The sequence below is a fragment of the Gallinula chloropus genome, assembly GCF_964237585.1.
Source record: "Gallinula chloropus genome assembly, chromosome: 4".
NCBI lineage: Eukaryota > Metazoa > Chordata > Aves > Gruiformes > Rallidae > Gallinula > Gallinula chloropus.
In genome coordinates this window covers 58,555,482-58,574,890 of record NC_140088.1, presented here as the reverse complement: position 1 = coordinate 58,574,890, position 19,409 = coordinate 58,555,482, and the positions used below count along the sequence as shown (strand labels likewise).

The window sequence follows — 19,409 nt, the reverse complement described above, 5'->3', positions numbered from 1 at the left end:
GACATTTTTCTTCCTGAACTGACGTAGCATAAATAAGAACCAATGAACTAATGAAATGCAAAGCTTATCCTGGAGCATGAAAGTATTATAATTGTGCTGTGCTCTGCTAATTTTAGAAGATGAAGAAGAATGACTCTACTATAATAAGTCAAATGTAAATATACAGGGCCATCCAATCACCTGTAGTGCACTCAGTTGACATTATTTAATTCTTCTCCACATCTTCTCAATTTAAGGCAGTAAGGGCAGCAAGGAATTCTTCTACAACCTGCAGTTTGCTAAATAAACAAATCTATTCTGCTCCAGAGAAGTTTACTACTCACAACCTCATTTACTTCAAGGCTCAACTTCAGCCTGCAGATTCCTCCACCCAAGACAAAGAAATATCAGAAAGCACAATAAAAAAGTGTGAAGTCTAGCATCTTCACAGTGCTCCAAGCCCCTCACTGGCTCCACCATCACCTCTGAATCCCAGGGGAAAGCCAGATTTTCATCACTACGGTACCCATGAACTGGGCTAGCATCAGTGTAGTAAGAAACTGCAGTCGGACTAAAATGGAAATAATTTATTAAAAAAACAACCTACTGGGAAGTTTCAAATAAAGGGAACATCTTCCCTTCTAGCCATTATTTCCAGTTAAAAATCACCACGGGTCATGACCTCTCCTGTTATAAAAGCCAGTGTTTTGCACAAGCCTTCTTCCAGTAACACAGATTAAGGAGGTCAGATAACTGCACGGAAAAACTGAGATACAACCCACACAGTGAAGCTCTACATGAGTACGTGCATCCTATCTCTGCTTTAAGTTACCCTGCAAAACTCTGGACAATCTAGCCTAAGTGCACATTCATAAAGAAGGCTATCAAATCATAAAACTCAGGAAGCCCCAAGACTGTGAAGCTGTGTTTCCAAGTGGGGAGAACAGACGGCAAAAAATAATCTAGAAGTGTTTTGTTTCAGTGGAGCTGCATTTTTAGTCTTACGAAGAAATCTTAATATTATTTTCAGGTTAAAGTTAAAATATCTTCTTTGACAGAAATTACAGTCAAATATTTCTGTTCTATGATACAGGTTTTCTATAAAGGTCCTTAAATCAATGGATTATAATGAGATATTTCAATTAATCTAGACAGCACTTGCTATATGACCCTCTCACTGAAACCTTTAACTTTCTTGTTTAAGAAACTTCGGGATCTTAAACACACAAATGTTATATGCTATGTTTCCAGAGAAACAACAAAAAGCAATTCTAAGCATACACACACGCCAGCTTTTACAATGTACCAGATTCTACAGCTGAAGCAGCTCTCTCCAGCAAAACTGGCAAAAAATTAATCGCAGAACTTGGTTCAAAACCAGACTTCTTTCGCTTTATGCTGTTTAACAAAACACCAATCAACATGCCAAAGTGCTCTGATTAACTGGCTTACTGGAAAAATTCTTCACTAAATTTTGCTTAGTATTAACTCATTAAGCTTAGTCCAAGAGGAAAAAGAATAAAAAAAGTAACTGGAGCAATTTTACTTCACATTGAAAGTGTGTGCTGAACGACTATCACACTAAGAAGATCTAGTGTGAAATTAGTTGTTCACAGTAGCTATGTTATACAAAATACCGAAAATATTCCTATGATGAGCTCCAAAAGCTCACCAGAAGACCAAGAAAGCAGTGAGCGTTGCAGTGGGTGAGGGGAGAGTTAGAAAAAGTCACCTGGTTTGATACAAGATGTCTGTTAATACAAACATTTTAAATTTGTCTCAGAACAAGCCCAAAGACCATCAAGAAGAAAACCTGTAACTTCCACTTACCTCCTTTAGGGACTTGGGCCCTGCCCCCCTTCCCCTTTGATTTATTTTTTTTAAATAAATGGGAATGGTAAGGCTATTTTCTGAGTGTGCCTGATTCCCCCTCTGCAAAAAAGTGATAGCACCATTATGAGGCGTGTCTCAAAAGACTACAGATTTCAGGTGCCATTAATGTGTCACACCATGGGGGCATATTTTGTTAATGCTATGTAAGATATTACAGTATATTCACTTAGCTCTGCAGACTTCAACCACACTCACCTAACAAGACAGGCGAGTTTGGCTTATACAATACGTAAACAAGCCTTAGAGCAAACATGCAGTAGAACAAGTTGAAACATTGGTAACATTAGTTAAACCTCATTACACCTGAGTAGCCTCTTCATTTCCAGTTATTCCCATTAAGAACACTGCAGGTTAGCAGGACCAGAAAATAACAAGTCACCATCTTCTCCATCCCACTCACACACACACCCCCACCCACCCATTCCAGGAATACCTTGCAGAGATGCCACAGAACAATTGCAAGAGAGCACAAACGGCTCTTGACCACTTCCAGGTTACTTTCACATCTATATGCAGAAAGTTTTATTTCTTCCCCCCAAGCAGAGTCATTGCAAAACTCAGACATACAGGCTGATCAGTTTTAACTTGATCAGCAGCAGCCTCTGGTACCCTGAACTACATCAGTACATGCAGGACCCTGGTGAGGTGGCTTGAATTACATGACAGCATTTGGGATAGATGTGGAGATTCTGTCCTGTGCACAATTCTATTTTGTCACACAATTTTTAAACATCTGTGAGATGGTCATACCATTACTTTAAAGCTATCTCACAGCTCCAAATCACTTCACACTTGCCTGACACAGGTTGGGAAAAAACATACCTGGCAGAGGCTTCAGCCAAGGAATACAAGGATAATGCTATAGGAAGCACTCAGATACTCCAAAGCCTTTTACCTTGTTCAGGTGGTGCACTCTCCTGTCTTCATGTTTGGTTTTGGGGGGTTTTCTGTTGGGTTTTTTGTTTTCTTTAATATATTTTTATTAGTGGGATCATAAAACAAAAGAAAATTTGGGTTTTAGTTAAAAATGCATTATTTCAGCAGTTGGCTTTCACAATTCTGTTTGCTCTCGTATCTCAACGGAATTTGAATCATGTATGCTATTTGGGTCTTCATTGAAGGATGACCACAAAGAAACTTCACGGCTGATACACAAGACAGCAGCTTATCTTGGCAGTGCTTCTAACAGAGCACTGATAATTCCCATGGTCTCCAGTCTGGATTCTGTCAGTTGTTTCTAGACACAAATTCAAACCATTTCAGCCTTAATGGATCTCCATACAGGTAAAGTCCTAGCTACAAAGGAATCTCTCGATATAGCCAGATTAGATTAATAGGAGATCAATTATGTTTAAAGCCTGCTACATGCTTTCCAAGCAAAGAGAGAGATGAGACGATTTTTCAGCATGAACTATCCTGAAAACATTGTCCACAGATCCTTCCCTCAGTAACGTCCCATCTCAGATGGAAGACAGAAGAAAACCCGCAAAAACAGTTCTTGTGATCTAAGGTGCTGAAGTCCATTTAATGCATGTGCCTGGCAAAGAATGATAATTGTAATATTTAAGGATGCCAAATAATACCATGTCAAAAAATAACATGCCCAGAATAACAAGTATATTCAGTGCGAACATCCCCCTTGTCTACAACCAATCCTCACTCTTCTAGACAGAGCATTTCATACAAACGCACAAGTGAATAACCTATAAACCCTTTGTTGAAGTAATCGAAAAAAACCAGCCTTAATTAACAACTGAATGAAAAACATAATTGAGTTCTACAGTTCAGAAAACTATTTCATCAGTTCACCCCAAACTTCGCACAGAGCTTAAGAGATACATCTGTTACAGCATGAAGAATGTGATACAGTGCAGTTATGAAAGGCTTTAAATGCAACCTTTAAGTAGTCCAAATCTCACAAACTTCTGAACAAACAGTTGTTGCACTTAAAAGATATACAATATGATTAGCACATCTGACAAAATCCACCACCAGCTATAGATGGTTCTGCCTAGAAGTCTATGTGCCCATCTAATGTCGAACTTGGGCCAGGCCATCTATTATTCCTGGAAAAGACAACTTTTGCAGTCAAGAGACTTAATCGTGAGGAAAATGCAGGTATATTTTAAAGGAGCAAAGAACGTGAACTGCAAAGGCGACTTACATGAAAGCAGAACACATGCTTCACTTGGTAGCAAAGCATTAATGATAGCAGCACAGAGAAGACCAGTCAGAGGAGAAGAGGCAGCACTTGGGAGCAGACACACTACAGCTCTTGCCATTGATATAAAGATTACATTAGATGATTGTGGGAAGTCAGACGTGGATTAAGAGATACAAACTAACGTAGAACCTGCAGATCCCCATGGGAAAGCAAGACCAAAAGAAAAAAAAAAAAAAGACTACTAGCTTTTAGTGGAGACATGAATCAAGTTACCAGAGTTGGAAGATACAGTGTCACAGGGCTAAACACAAGAGATCAAACAAGCAGTTATTGATTATTCCTAAAGTGAATAAAGATTAAACTGGAAAGATATAAAGAATGAATGAACTATTGACACAAGAATCGGCTTGGAAAAGGTCACCTTTAGGCCTCTGCAGACATCTGCTTAAGTCATGAGGAAAGACTGAAGCTGTGGCTTCCCAAACACGGGGATGTGCTAGTACATAGTTTTCTGGGAAGACTCTTAGCTCTGAATTTTGCTCCTGCCTCCCCCTTACAGATGACCTCCTGGGCATACTACAAGGCTTATTTATTTACCCAGGTTTTTGCCTGAAGGGTACAGGGATATGTGTGAGGATTTCCTATTAAGAAAGCAAAAAGATACCCTTTGTTGGCACATGACTAATTTCTAAACTGTTTAAATTGTTTTAATTACTATATACACACTAAGAGGTTATGGTAGAAGCTGAAAAACACACATTGTGCTTTATTATATTTAGAATATATACTTACTTAGAGATTGAGGTAAGCTTTACCACACTCAGTTGAAGTTCAGCATGTTCTTTCAAATAATTTAGTTAACAATACTTAATTTTTAATCCAGAACTATAACAAGCTTGGAGGACTCTCTCATTCTGCCTTTGTATGTTAAGATAATACATGACTAACACAACTAGAGTTCAAGCAGTGCATCCTTGTTATCACCTACAATAATTACCCCAAACAAGGTTTCCAAATTATGCTACTGAAACCTTAAAGATCAGTTTGGTTCTGCATAATCTTCACAATAAACCATTGGGCAAGTCTGTGAAACTATCCTTGTAAATCAAAAGCTACAATCCTGTAGTCACATCTGCATCTGGGGACCTTATTCCACAGACAAGTAAGAAGTTGTGTGAATGCTACTGGGGAATAACTGCAGTTCAGAGAATCAACTACTTTCTCCCAACATGTCTCTTTTTATCTATATTGCCAGTAGTTTAGGGATCTGTTAAAAAAATAGAATTAATCATTGTGGGACGCTGCACTTCTTTGTGAAAAGCCAAGATTAACACATTGAGTCAACAACTTCTATTTTGAAATAGTTTAATTCTCTAAGGAGATGACTGCTTTCCCCAAATGGTGCAGACGTGTCTGCTGTTGTCTGGGCCAATTCAGAGGCTTGTTATTCACTACTTGGTTGATTTCAAAATCAGACTACCCCTTCAGAAAGTTGCAGAGACTATGACATCACATTTATGATAATTTATTGCACAATTAAAGTGGTTACATCCCTGGATTTTATTTCGTGGGAAAGCATGTTTCTACTACAGTCTCAACCATTTTCTTGGCTTATGCCTGCTCACAGAGTTGCAAGTTTTAGTATAAAGCTTAGCATGATTTTTTTTCCTCATAACACTTTAAAGGTGTTTTATAGCAAGTTAAGGCTGTGCAGTTCAGTTGCCTAGAGAAATATTTGCACTTTAAATTAAGACACTGGAATCCCACAAGCAACTTGCAGAAGCACTGCTTAAATATTTGCTAAAAATCCCACAACCATCCACCAGATTTGACTTTAATACTACTCATGGCTTCTTAAAGAAACAAACAGTCCCACATCCTCTAAGGAGGAGAGACTGTCATCTCCTTAAATGAATGGCAATAATGCAATCACTGAAATCCAACACAGTACAATTTAATAATCTCAAGTTCAAATGAAAGATCTGCACACCCAGGTGACACTTCCTCCCTAAAACTGATAAAATAGTACTGCAGACTATTACAAGGCAACTTTGAGTAATGCAAATGATTGAAACATTTGGTTTCATTATACTTTGGTCAGCGTTATCTTCACTCTAACCAGAAATACTTTATACTACAAGCTTTAATTTAAAGGCAATAGAAGACAAGTCCTGTAATACTATAATTACAGGACCCAACCCTCACATTTTTGCTTCTGATTCAGCAAAAAACTTTCACCCTACAGTGTACAAAGGACACAAAAGGATATTTTTTTTTTACATTCTTTAGCATGGCATTTATTTGAATGTGTACTATTTAGTTTCAAGAATTCGAAAAAGTGTGCAACATTTTCATGCAGTTGTTTCCACATTCAGTTCCCACTCAGTACAGTGTTCTTAAGAAATAGGTTAGACTAGGATATATTATAAACAAGTTACTGTCTTCCATCACACTTCTTTCTTCCCTATTCCCTATCATCGTTCATTATCCAAAGAGCATCCCCAAGAAAACTGTTTTCATACTCCAAATACAGAAAACTCATTTCAACCCCAACCACAGGGATCACTAAGTCCTCCCACTATCGTGGAAAGAAATGTAAATTCTTTCATTACACGCAGGCAAATTGTGTAAGTAGGCGATGGCAGCAGACATTCACAGCTTCTAAGATCAGCTACTGGGTCCAAAATCTCTCAAACCTAATCTTTCTGTGGAAATTCGTCCTTTGGTTTAACTGATGGGACGAGAACAAATGGCACAAGGGAAAACCCCATGCCCCTGTGCGTATACAGCCTCAGCCAGGAGAAACTGGAACACGAAGCATTCCTGCAGCATGTAGCAGCAGGGTTCTTTTGCTTCAACTCTCTCTTCCGAAATTGGTATGAGACAATGCTACAAAGCAGCACAGTTGCTGCTTTGTTTTACTGGCACAACCTGCCAATTTTTTCTTTTTTTTTTTTCCCTCTACGTCACCTTTATGGAGAACATCCTCCCCATGCCATATGCACCACAGTCTAGCATCAATGTAAGTTGTAACTGTTGAAAAAAGGTTGGACTTTATGATCCCTACAGGTCCCTTCCAACTCAGTATATTCTATGATTCTGTAAGATACTTGTGCTCTCTTTACAAGAAAGCATGATGAAGAAATCAGTATAACATTCAGGGTGTTCTTACCTCATCTAGTCTGTCCTAAGTACAGGTGACTTTTCCCCACCTTCTTCCAGTCTTAGTATGAATAATCAGAGGCACAAGTGAGGATGCACAAGTGGATGGTACAAATGCAAAGTTGACAAAACAAAGACTGGATCTTTCTTCTGCTGTCACCATTTAGCAAGTAAAACCCATTTAACAGTTCCATATGTAGTTGCAGCATAGCAGCAATGTGTGGCAGGCTGTGAGGCTGCTCTATCACAATTCAAGACAAGTTTCTCCCCATAAAGGACAGAAGCCAGCAAAAAACATGTACAAGTGCATCAGGAGAGGTAGGGAGTCCCCATGGGCATTAGCTGTGTCCTCTACAAATCATTCTGGAGTCACAATTAAAAAAAAAGTAAAGTAAGGTTTTTCAAACCTTAGAGATAAGAATAGCAATAGGAAAAGCAGGGATAACACAGTCATATCTTGCAGCTTTTACAGATACGGCTTCAGAGGTCCAGCAGGCTGATGGAGGCAGACCACATGTCCCGAAGTGCCCTGTGTTATCTTCTTGCCTTGCAGTGAAAGAATCCAAAAAATGAGCAAAGCCCAAGTATTACACCAGACAGTGCTTCCCACAAGCAACTGGTTAGATGGCAGACACCACGTATCTCAGCAGCATACCTACATGCAAGGTATGACAGAGCAGGAGAGGCAACACCAACAGCAGGAAGACTTGAGGAAACCTAGTAACTACTTCAGAAGCTTGTAACCCACTGCTTCTACTGTTTTTATCACCTGCTACTATTCACCTGCTTGTCCCCATCAATGAAGCAGCTCCAGCAGCTTAGATGCAGAAGATTAGAAAGAGAAGGATATCAGCTGGCCACAGAAACATGTAGTAAGCAGCTTGTCCAGCCCATGCACAAGTGAATTAGCTTCCCAAGCACACTGCCAGAGGGACACCCCCCACCATCACCGCCTTCATAAATACAATGTCAACATTTGGAAAGGTGCCAGGAGTAAAATGTTTGTTTACTGCCAGCAGGAAGAAGTACCTATGATTCAGACATTAGGAAGTGACAGGATGGACTAAATTATGCAATTTAGAAGCAAGAAAATAAACACTAAACAGTTGCAATGAAAGGAAGGAGGAGGAAAGGACATGAGAGAAGTTTTGGATCTTCTCTCTCGCTTGTGCCGGGCTGATGCGATCACCACAGGAGGCAGCCCCCATAGGACTCCTTCCCCTTTTAACCCTGATCCTAGAGCTGCTAGCCAGGGACTTTCCTCCTTAGCACTAAGTAAGAAACATCTGTCCAGTTCAGTCTCGCAGTTGGAAAGGACAGATCACGGTCATCCTTATTCCCTGTTTTGTTTAAGCAAACAGACATCGTGGAGAGGAGCAGTCCATCTGCCCTCCTTTAAACAACAGCTACCAGAAGTGAAGAATCCCGAGGCGGACAGAGAGAAGGCTCATTTTCCAGCCAGCTAAAGGAGATGGAAACGTATTTCAGTTCTGTCAAATGATGGTTGCAAAGATTGACAGAAAAACCTCTTCCTGTAAGCAGAAAGCCAGAGAAGCACCCTGATGGGAATAGCGCTGCCTTCCCAGCAGTAGTTGGAAGCAAGCGAGCATCCCTCAGTGTTGCTTACGACTTTGCACCTCCCCTCCACAGTTTGTAAGATTGACTCTCAGCAGTACATATCTAGCACAAGTTTTAGTTTTGTTCAACTGCAGCAATAGTCTGCGTAATTAAACAGGCCCATTCCAAGGCTAAAACAGCAAACAAGATTGAGTCAAAGTCAGTCGGGGCTCCACTGTAAGAAAATGCCACCGAAGAACACTATCAGGTTTATGTAATTATGATGGTGCCTCCCTTATATAATCAGTATAAATATTTTCCTGCCACTCTTCATAAATCAGACAATAAATTCCTGTCTTGTTGGTTGTTTTTTTTCCCCTGGAGCTGCAGAGAATCAGAGAAGCCACCAGGTCAAGATAAAAATGCAAAGGAATAAATTAACTTAGCACCCAAGCACACACCATAGCAGAAAACTCTGTAGCTACTCATCCTGGGACAAAGTTACCCTGGGATGAAACCAGGTTTAAGTTTCCCAATTTACACTAATGAGTCATTTGAATGCCACTCTGCACTTTTTATCTTCGCCTCCCACCCCATTTCACCCTTCCCCTCCCCAAAACTCCAGAAAGAAGAACACAGGTTTTATCTTAGTAATGACTGACGCCTGAGTGCGTGTAAGTGTGTTCTGTCTGCAGACAGACCTTTAGTAGCAAAGAATAACTTATTTGTCATAGCGCTGACAAGCTTATGCAATTTAACTTCATTTGTGCACGCAGACATTAGGTAGGTCATAACTAAGAGCGTGACATGACCTCAGCTTTGAGCTTTAAGGGCATTATTTCACACTGAGTAACAAGTCATTAGACTGCAAAACTCACCTACATAGCGTGATGCGAATAATTTTAGCAATAGCTGTGTGGAAACAGAATTGGGAATGCATTAGAACATGCAAGATTCAGGAAGATCCACTTACTGTTATAACTTTAACAAGTGTGAGAGTAGGTACAAGTTATCTCCCTTGGCAACAGGAAAGGAATTTGTATACAAAAAGTTTATCTAATGCCACCATGAGAAAATCATGCAGCATAACACGTAATTGAAATAAAGAAGCATTTCTTTAATGAAGAGCACCACAAGTAATCACGGAATTATATGACAAGTTATATATTCAAAAGGGGCAAGTTTTTCATCAGTCTGTGGCTTTTATCTCATATCAAGTTCACACAGACCACTATCTTCTTGGAAAGCAGAACTGTCAGATGGGCTCACACCCATAGCCTACCTCTGACACTTCGAGAATGCCAGCAGAACTAGGAAAACACTGGATCCGATAGGTGAACCAAAGGAACTGGTTACATTTTAGAAGTCCCTTCCTGTCACATCCCAGCCCTCTAAGCAGTCACTCTTACAGCTGGGGGATTCTCTCCAAGCCCCCTGGAATCTCCTGTTGATTTTAACTATCACAAGAGTTTGTTTTTTAGAAAATCGTAACTGTTTTCTAGATTCTGTATGTGAACTTCCAAGTACATCAGGATTAACAACTAATGACTGGTTTCAAAACACTGTCCTTCCAAAGGACCAAAGCACCACCCCAAAACCAGGAGCAGCTTCACTGCTACATCAGATCCTGCTTGAGAATCCACTTGGAAACACAAACGTCAGAACACTGTAAAAGAAATATGCATTAAGTGTGAATGGGTACATTTGTCTAGTATATTACATGACTCAGTGCAGTTATTCACCATACAAAGGGAAAATGACAAACTGACACACTATTTTCAGAATTGCTTCTTTTTTATACTCGGCTATCATTACGTTTTAAAACTCAAAACCTTTTTTCCATCTGATACCATGTGTGTGTTTACCCTTTTAATAGCTCTCCCAAACGGACTGTAATTCATGTGTGTTGATTACATCAAAGGCCTATTTGAAGGCAGGGGTACTGAATTTGAATACTTCCTATAGTCCTACTCCACACCCCAAATATAATACTATGAACTCGTACTGACAGCAATAAACACCCCCAGAAGGTCATTTTCCTTTTAAATCTCAAATCCCAGACTACACAGAGAAACAAACCAATATCTTTCTATTTTTGTGTTGGGTTTCAGGGTTTGTTTTTTTTCCTTTTCTTTTAAGGTAAAAATTCTGAAGAGCCCATCCATCGCTGTAACCGCTGAGGGTGGAACGTGCTGGCCTGCACCACTGAAACCATCGCATTCCTCCTGGGGTGGAGACAGGCTTACCCCGGAGGAAGGCAGGCAGCAGATCTGCCATCACCCTGCCCCAAGGCTGGCTGTGCTGGGAAGTGGGTGGGGAAGCAGATTTAGTTTGTGACAGCCACTATCTCCAGTGCCATGGAGGGTTTATCTGGCATTGTTTTCACTTATAAAGCAGCAGGACAAGCCACACATGACCAGCTAGCCAGCTAGAAAACTCTGCTGTGGTAAACAGAGAGAAGGTTGCCTTTCTCCTGCAAGGCAAGGTCATCCCAATAGCCTGCCGCCATAGCCAGCCACCAGGTACAGCCGCTGGCCTTGCCTACACACAGCCCCACATCAAAATGCCTCATCGGAGCTCGACAGTGTCCAGCAGAAGAAAAAGGTTACCTCTTTTTTAAAAGGAGAAAAGCCAAACTTTCCTGCTGGCTTCCTGGAAGTTCTCAGAGAAAAGAACAAGCACAGCTCCTGAAAAAGCATCCGTTTGTTGTTCTTTGGTTTTATTTGGGGTTTTTTTACACCCCTCTGCCAATAAGCCACTCTAGAGCGAAAATGTTTCATTTAATTCAGGTCTTGACATGGGGCCTGAACTCAATTGTCCTTAAGTGACAAGCTGGTACACTAACTTTGCACAGCCTCCTAGCAGAAGTGCCACCTCTTTTTCTTGGTTATGTTTTGACACAAAATTATTTGTATTATTGTGCAGAGATATTATGCATTATAATACACAAGCCATAGAGACATGGCTGCCTGGCTAATTTTTAATTACATGTTGTACCTGTCCTGAGAGACAGGTATCATGCTGTCATTTACCCCAAATAAATGCCATTTACCTTGGGGGGTGGGGGGGATAAAAAGGAAAAAGTGTCATTGTAACCTCAGGGTGTTTAATACTAAAGTTGCAATTTTGGCACATAAAATGCTATTAAATGTATTCCTTCTCCTCAGTTATATAAAAAAAACCCCCAACTGGTTAGACTTCAACAGTTAACTTGGAGAGATGAGACAGACTGAATTACCTTCTACACATTCCCCTACTGGATACTGCTAAGGAAGGAGACAGTCAGATACTGGGTATCATTAGATTATTTTGTACAGGGAAAAGCAGTGTGGCATGTTTCAAAAAGCTTCAGAAGTTTATCACACAAAGGAAAACTTTTGTCAGCAGCTGGAAGCAAGAGCAAACACAAAAAGCAGAATAACTCACCTGCCAGTGGAAGTTGGGGGGGTGGGTTTTTTAAAGCTCAAAAACACAACTAGCATATTGCACTGAGCAGTATTTGAAAAGCTAACACTAGTTGTACAGCTATGACCACTTTTGCTAAAATAAACAAGCCAGGGAATTCATAAAAGACCAACCGCAACAGCCTAATCAGAATTGATAACGGGGGAATTGAGAACATACAATACTTTATTTCTGGTCTGGAGATGGCAGAATCCCCCTCACTCCCCAAAAAACCAACCCTAAAACAAACCAATGTTGTACTGCCACGGAAATACTAATTTGTACATATGAGGACATACATTCACATTAGAGTCCCTAAGATAGCAGCAAATTACACTGGACTCACCTGTACACAACACATACCTGCCTTAACAAGATGATCCCTTTCTGCCTGATCTTTCTGCCTGCCTTGCTCAAGTAATTTGCGTGACATAAAGCCTGTCTCTCCTAATGAAATACTGCTCTTAAATTGCAACAGTTGAGACTGCTTCTATTGGCAATAAAATAATTAGTCACTGAAGTACAGAAAATCTTACGGTCATTTTTAAAGAGTGTCAAGAAAAAATAAAGGAGACGTATCTTTGCTTTGTCTTTATTTGCTATACACAGAAACAAAACTTGCACCTCATCAGTTGTACTAACTTTCATTTAAGAAAATATTTCACCCAATATAGTTTGGTGACATCTGGTTGTAAACTAGAAAAAGGTGATACTGAGACTAAAGAGGTAGGAGATACCCAAGCCAGAACCATCTACAATACACAAAATTACTCTCTCCTTTAAAATTCCTACATTTTGAATCACTGATGTTCCTTTTACTTTTTGCCAAGACTTCTATCAAAGCCTTGTGCCAAGCTTAATAGGAAATAAATGCATTCTGAACATCCCTAAGACATTACATTTCATTCTAATCATCTGACCCAAAAGACATGTAAAAGAAAAGAAAAAAAGACAAAAAAATCCATGCCTCAGAAGTGTCCACGGCATGATTCCAAGATTCTTTTAGAATTAGAGAGATAAAAGGACACTGAAAACAGTTTCACGTCCATCACTTTCCTCTTTCTAAATAAGGGACTGATGAATACAAAAAAAAAAAAGGAATTGAAATATAAAGATTATTTCTTATCTGAAAGAGTGACCTCATCAACCAATAGCCTCCAGAACTGATGGGTGATTTTGACAGTCAAAGCCTATATTTTATTTTTTTTTTAGCTAACTGTCCAAGAACAACATTCTTTTCTCAGTATCTCCAATCCACATTTATTTCAGAGCTGCTTTGGGCTTGCGACTGATTTTAAGAGGTATGCAAAACAAGGTCACCTGCCTATAATTGCAAGTTAAATTCATGGTATTTCATTATTTCCTCTGGGTGGTACATGTATTGCTTATACCGACACTCAATGCTGCAAGACTTGATGCACACATGGAGGAGCAGCTGCTGTTAAGTAGAAAGGAGGAGATATTAATCTGATTTTGCACTTGCTCTCCTTGTAAGTTCTTCACTGAACTGTCATCCCCTGTGATTACCTGCTCCAAATCCTATTAACAGACCCACCAAAAGACAGAATAGTGAAAGGGTACCCATAAGCTACAATACATCCAAAGAGAATGCTCTTAAAAACAACAAAGAGTCAGAACTGGACTATTTCCTCATGTCTCACCTATTATGGTCCCAAATTAAGGGTTACTATTTAACAACTCCTAAGAAAAATCATTCATTCCAAGATTATTTGGCTTATTTTTCACATCCAGCAGCTCATGTGCACTTCAAGATGAACATGACGATTTGTACTTGAGTCTCCCACTTTCATATCTAGACCAAGAAAAGAAGCACTGAAGCAGTCCAGGTACTGTCCGACCAACCAAGCTCAAAAACATGTAAATTAAGTGTACATCAGCACGGTATACTAAATGAAAACTAGAATAACAAGCAGAGGAGACTTATCTCACCTAGTACGTGCATATTAGACTTCTTAACCTGCTTCATACACTGTTGCCTGCTCTTTAAACCATCTACCCCGACACCATCCACCTGTAATTAATTCAGAGCGTGAACCATAGGTCAAGCCCTGACGGTGCTGCAGCATCGGCAGCAAAGTCAACACCAGCCATTAATGTCCTTTCAAAGATGATAAACACTTGTTTGATGAGTTCCACGCTCTTCCAGCAAGACTTACACCCAAACAGCAAGCACAGCAGGCAGGTATACCCCCACAGTCATACCCGAGATCTTGTCAGTATCTTCAGCTGGCAACTTCTCTATTATCAGCAAAAGCATTTTGTCTACTCATGCTTTCGAGTTCATGGTTTAGGGTTTACTAACTCACGTTTAAAAAGATCCGAAGTGAAAATACTGCTTCCTGCATGGTGTGCAGCAAGAGGGAAGGGACAGAATTCCTTTCAGAAGGGAAGATTTCTGCACGAATGCCTATTACCACAAGGTCTTCAGCAGCTCCTGGAGGAGCAACCACCCAATCAAGTTCAGAATAGTAGGATATTACTTGATTATACTCATCTGTCTTGACCCAGCTCTACAGGGTCACTGAATGGTGTCAAACAAACTGTGTTTGTTTTTTTTTTTCTCCTGTAAACCAACAGGCTTCCTAAATTTGCTCACTATGCTCATGCAAGATCACACATACCAAAAAAAACAAGCTTTAACACAAACACGTGCCTTCCAGAAAAAGGGCTTGTGTCAGGCACTGCAGCTTTTACCAGATTACAACTATTATGCTGAATAAAACATTTCTTAACACCATTACATATCTTAGCAAGTTTAAGCATTACTCAAGACAGAAGAGGCACCTATGTGATTAGTGCCAACGAGCAACTGCCAAACAAAGCCACAGTAAAATATTCTACATTATTGCTTCTATAACTATCATCACAGCCTATAGTTCACACATCTATAGCTATCTGAACAGTTTGGCACTTCTTTCAGTCACCACGTACAACTGAGAACTTCAAAGTAAGGGGATGCTACACGCAGACTTGTCTGAACTGTATCAGTGCCCCATACGTCCTGGGGAGATGAAGCCTTTTGCTCATTTTTAAGACCTTTGGTTTCAAGTAATTAAATCCACAACCACATGCAAGTAACTGAAGGATTTTTAGTTTTAACTACATCAGAATGAAGGTTTCCTAATTCACTTTCAAATCATCTCATGAGCTCTCATATGCACAGGTAAGCCTTTCAGATACAGTGAAATCTGAACCAACATACCAAAAAAAGTGCTTTGTCCTTTCCCAATATAGTTTATGTGAGATATTTTTGATGAAGTTTTACCTATTATCAAACAACAGGTATTTCATTCTAAGCAGGACATGTTAGAATACTGAGAATGCCTATGTTCCATCAATAGACTTTCTACAAAACAAGTTCCATAATCCAGCCACCAGTGGTAGAACTAGAAGACTTATTCCCATTCCCTTGATCTTTTCCCTCCCTTGCTTTACTAAGTACAGCTGTGTTTAAATATCTGGTGGTTTCTTAGCATAAAGCCAGTAAAGATCCTCTATGCTGCTAACACAAAGAATCAGCTATTTTAACTGGCACGTGCACAGCATAACTGCAACGCAGCAGAAAACCACGAAGCCAAGGCTTACTATCACTTTTTCAAGGACAGATGGAGAGAAAGGGGCTTTCCAATTAAATCCTTAAAATTAGGGGGACCAGAGAAGAAAACATATAGTAGGTTAAGGTGAGGGAGTAAACGTTTGCAAAGTTGAAGGCAACAGAACAAGCAAGGGAAAGAAATAATAGAGAGTAGCAGAAGCTGTGAAAGTTAGCAGTCCTCCATCCCTACACACAAACAAGTTCCTTCATGCACTTAAGCACAGACCACAGGGACCCGCCAAGATTTTGTCTCGGCTCCTTTACCCTTCTTCATTACTAAACCCACATCCCATCTTGGACCCCCATCCGACACCAGAAATAATTTGTGTTTTCCCCAGAGCTACTGGAAGTGACCAGTCCATCCCAGCCACCCAATGGTTCTGAATACAAGCTCCAGGAAACCAACACCAGGTGCCAGTGGTTACCAGAAAGTTACCTCTGTACCAAATCCACATGAACAAGAAAGACTCCTTTTAAGGGGAGAAAACATCCACTGCGTAAGGCATATATTCAAAGAAAACTGATTTTTCCACCTGCAGGACAGGGTCAGTCAATGTTTTTTTCTTTTTTTAGCCTCAAAATGATTGTAAGCTAGCTTTAATACCATCTCCAACTGTTCCGAACTAAAAATTGAAGTCCCTGTGAAACATATGTCTACGTACTAGCTTCAAAGTGCTCCTTTTCACCCTTCCTAAGAACTGAAACCATATTTAACTGCAATTTCAGACTTTTTATCTTCCTTCCCAGATGGTAACCTGGATTTGCCCCAACACTTGCAAGCAAAAGCTAATAGAGCGTGAAGTTACAATTTTCCATATATATATGTGAAAAGTATGCGTTGCAGAAAAGCAGTTTCCTATTGAAATCACTTTCCCATCTTTTCGTCTGGTGCAGCCTCTTGAAATATCACCAGCATAAAATACAGCTTTAAAAAACACAGCTCTCCTGTGCCTTCACCTAAGCATAGAATTACAGAGAGCATAAGCCAACACTTCAGCCAGTGCACTCAGCTAAAGTTCACCGTCTTAAGTACATCAACTTTTTGTTTGCTTGAAGATGGCAATCACTCTGTCAAGGTCACTTTTAGGTCTTTGAAGTGAGCCTGAACCATTAGCCTACAACTGATCAGGCACTACAGACCCACAGGAGGATTTTTACTTTAAGACATCCTCTACACAGCACCTTTCTTTTTATACAAGCAGAAAACAATCTAAACAATACGCTAGATTTAAACTTGCAACCTTATCCCCTATAAAGCAAGCAGATGCTAAACCAAGTCACACTCACATAAGCTTGCTGTACTGTGTCTCCAACACCATCTCCTCAAAAAGGAGACTTCCCTTTCAAGTGAAAATTAAGGAATTACCTCTTTAGGACAGGGAACCACTTGACCAATGCTGTAGCCAAGGTTTTCCCCTCAAAGGTTCTGATGTTATTCCAGTATGGAAGCGGTGCTATAAATACACTGAAAGGGCAGTTACATGGAAAAAAGCTAGCGCGTTTGGGGACTGATTTATGGTATTGATTTAGGAAGGCAAACTCTTGCTTACAACTCTGTCCCACTAACAGACAGCGTAACTGTACGTGATTTACAGCCCAATATGGAAGTTTATTCAAACTTTAAGAACATTAATACTGTTCTTAATTCGTACACATTGGTAGAACTGCACCCTGTGAATACACACACAATATACAAATACAAAAATACAGCCTGTGGACAATTTGACAGAGAAGCACAGCCCTGCCATGACCCATCAGGACATTCTCTGCACAAGTCCGATCCTGTGCCCTTTGCACAAACAGGATTTTTGACACTGGGAACCAGAGAATGAGATATCCCAAACATTACTTCTTAATTTAAAAAGAGTCTGATGTCTCAGTTTAAAAAAAGAAAACAAAGCCTGTCCATATCAGCAACAGTTCTTCAGAAAGTGGTTGATCATTACTAAGAGATGAAAATGAGAGAGTCACATTAAGACCCATATTCACGGATTCTCAAATGAACCTGAAGGTTTATCTGCTTCAAGAAAATAAAACGAGAGAAGCCACCGATAACTGCAAAGGCCGTTTCTATTGAAATACCACCTAACTAGCAAAACAATGAGTTCGAAACAGAAAAGAAAGAAAAGGCCCAACGTATTTTGTACCAAGGACACAGACGCCGTGAGGTGACCCGGGTGCCAACGGGAAAGGGCTCAGCAGAGAGGAGTCCTGGCATCACCCCATTCCTCCTACGTGACCTGAGAGTCCCCGGCAGCACGGAGGAGCCCCAGCGCCCGGCAGCACGCTGCTGCCCTGTCACGAAATCTGCCCTCTCAGCAAACGCGCTCCATTTTCCTTCGAACTCGGTGCCAGCCCCGCTGCAGCCCCTGCTAGTGTGTTTACTGCTGAGCAACAGCAGCCTGCGCTTCAAGTATGAAAGCGGCACTTTCCTTGCAGCCCCCTCCTCCACCCACTCCCCTTCTACCCGATGTTGGGGGCTCCAGTCCCGAGGGCAAAGATTCCCCCCCCCCCCCCCCCACGGCGGGCAGCGCTCCCGGGGCATCCCGGGCTTCTGCCGTCTCCGGGCCAACAGCTCCAGCTGCTCTCCCGCCAGGAGCTTGAGCGACTTTCGGCCCGAGCCGAGTTACGGGGCGCCCCTCGCCCTCTGCTTCGATCGGGCACCAGCTCCGGGACGGCAAGTGTTTACGTTTAAAAATACATATGTACCGAACCGGATCCAAAGGGAAAACAGAAAAACTCCGCCCCCCTCCCTCTCTCGAGTCCCTCGGAAAGGCGATAAAAGCCAGGCAGAAACATCTGACCGCCCGGTGCCCCTTTTTTTTTACGGGGCGAAAGGGGGAAAAAAAAGGAGGTAAAAGAAGAAAAAAATTAAAAGGAGGGGAAAATAAAAAAAGGGGGGGGGGGGGGGGGGGTAGAAGGAATGCTTGGGAAGCCCCGCGGGACGTACCGGGCAGCAGTCCCGGCCGAAACGGTGAAGCGGCCGGGAGGCCGGCTCGTCCGCGCCGCTACCGCCGGGCCCGGCCGGGAAGGACCGCGCGGGAGGCCGAGCCGGGCCAGGCGGGAGCCGAGCAGGGAGCCCCGCCGCGGGAAGAAGCGGGGAAAGGGAGAGGGAGCGCGGACCGCGAGTGGGAGAAGGCACTCACGTAGCGTTTCAACTTCTTCTCCGGTGGAGACTTTCGGAGCCAGCCCGAGCAGACCACCTCCCCGCCGCTCATGGCTGGGCCGCCTGCCCGCTGGGGCAGCCCTTCTCCTCCTCCGGCAGCAGCGGCGCCCGGGCCGGGCCGAGGGAACTCCGAGACGCGGCAGCAACACCGCGCCCGCTCCGGCCTCCCGGGGCTGCGGGGCGAGGGAAGGGGCGGGACGGGGGAGCGCTGTGTGTGTGTGTCTGTCTCTCACGCACAACAACCAGCCGGAGCGGCGAGCGGGACTGAGGCGGGAGGTTCCCCCGTTCCTCCTCCTCCTCCTCCTCCTCGCCGCCGAGTCACACGAACATCGGGAGAGACGACAGGGGCGGCCGCCGCCCCGCTGCAACTTCGGCTCCGGCGTCCCAGGGCAGGATCCAGCCGCCGCCCCGCGTCGGTGGCACCGCCC

General features: G+C 42.0%; 1 protein-coding gene across 2 annotated transcripts in view; it reads right to left on the bottom strand.

The window, feature by feature from the left end:
• The window catches only part of GAB1 (GRB2 associated binding protein 1), a 99,627-nt gene extending 80,467 nt beyond the window's left edge, over nucleotides 1–19,160 (bottom strand). For both annotated transcript variants that reach the window (XM_084262763.1, XM_084262764.1), the window contains exon 1: nucleotides 18,962–19,160. In XM_084262763.1, the coding sequence (XP_084118889.1) occupies nucleotides 18,962–19,033 (72 nt within the window). In that variant the 5' untranslated portion in view covers nucleotides 19,034–19,160. The remainder of the gene's footprint in view (nucleotides 1–18,961) is intronic.
• Nucleotides 19,161–19,409: the final 249 nt, after the last annotated feature.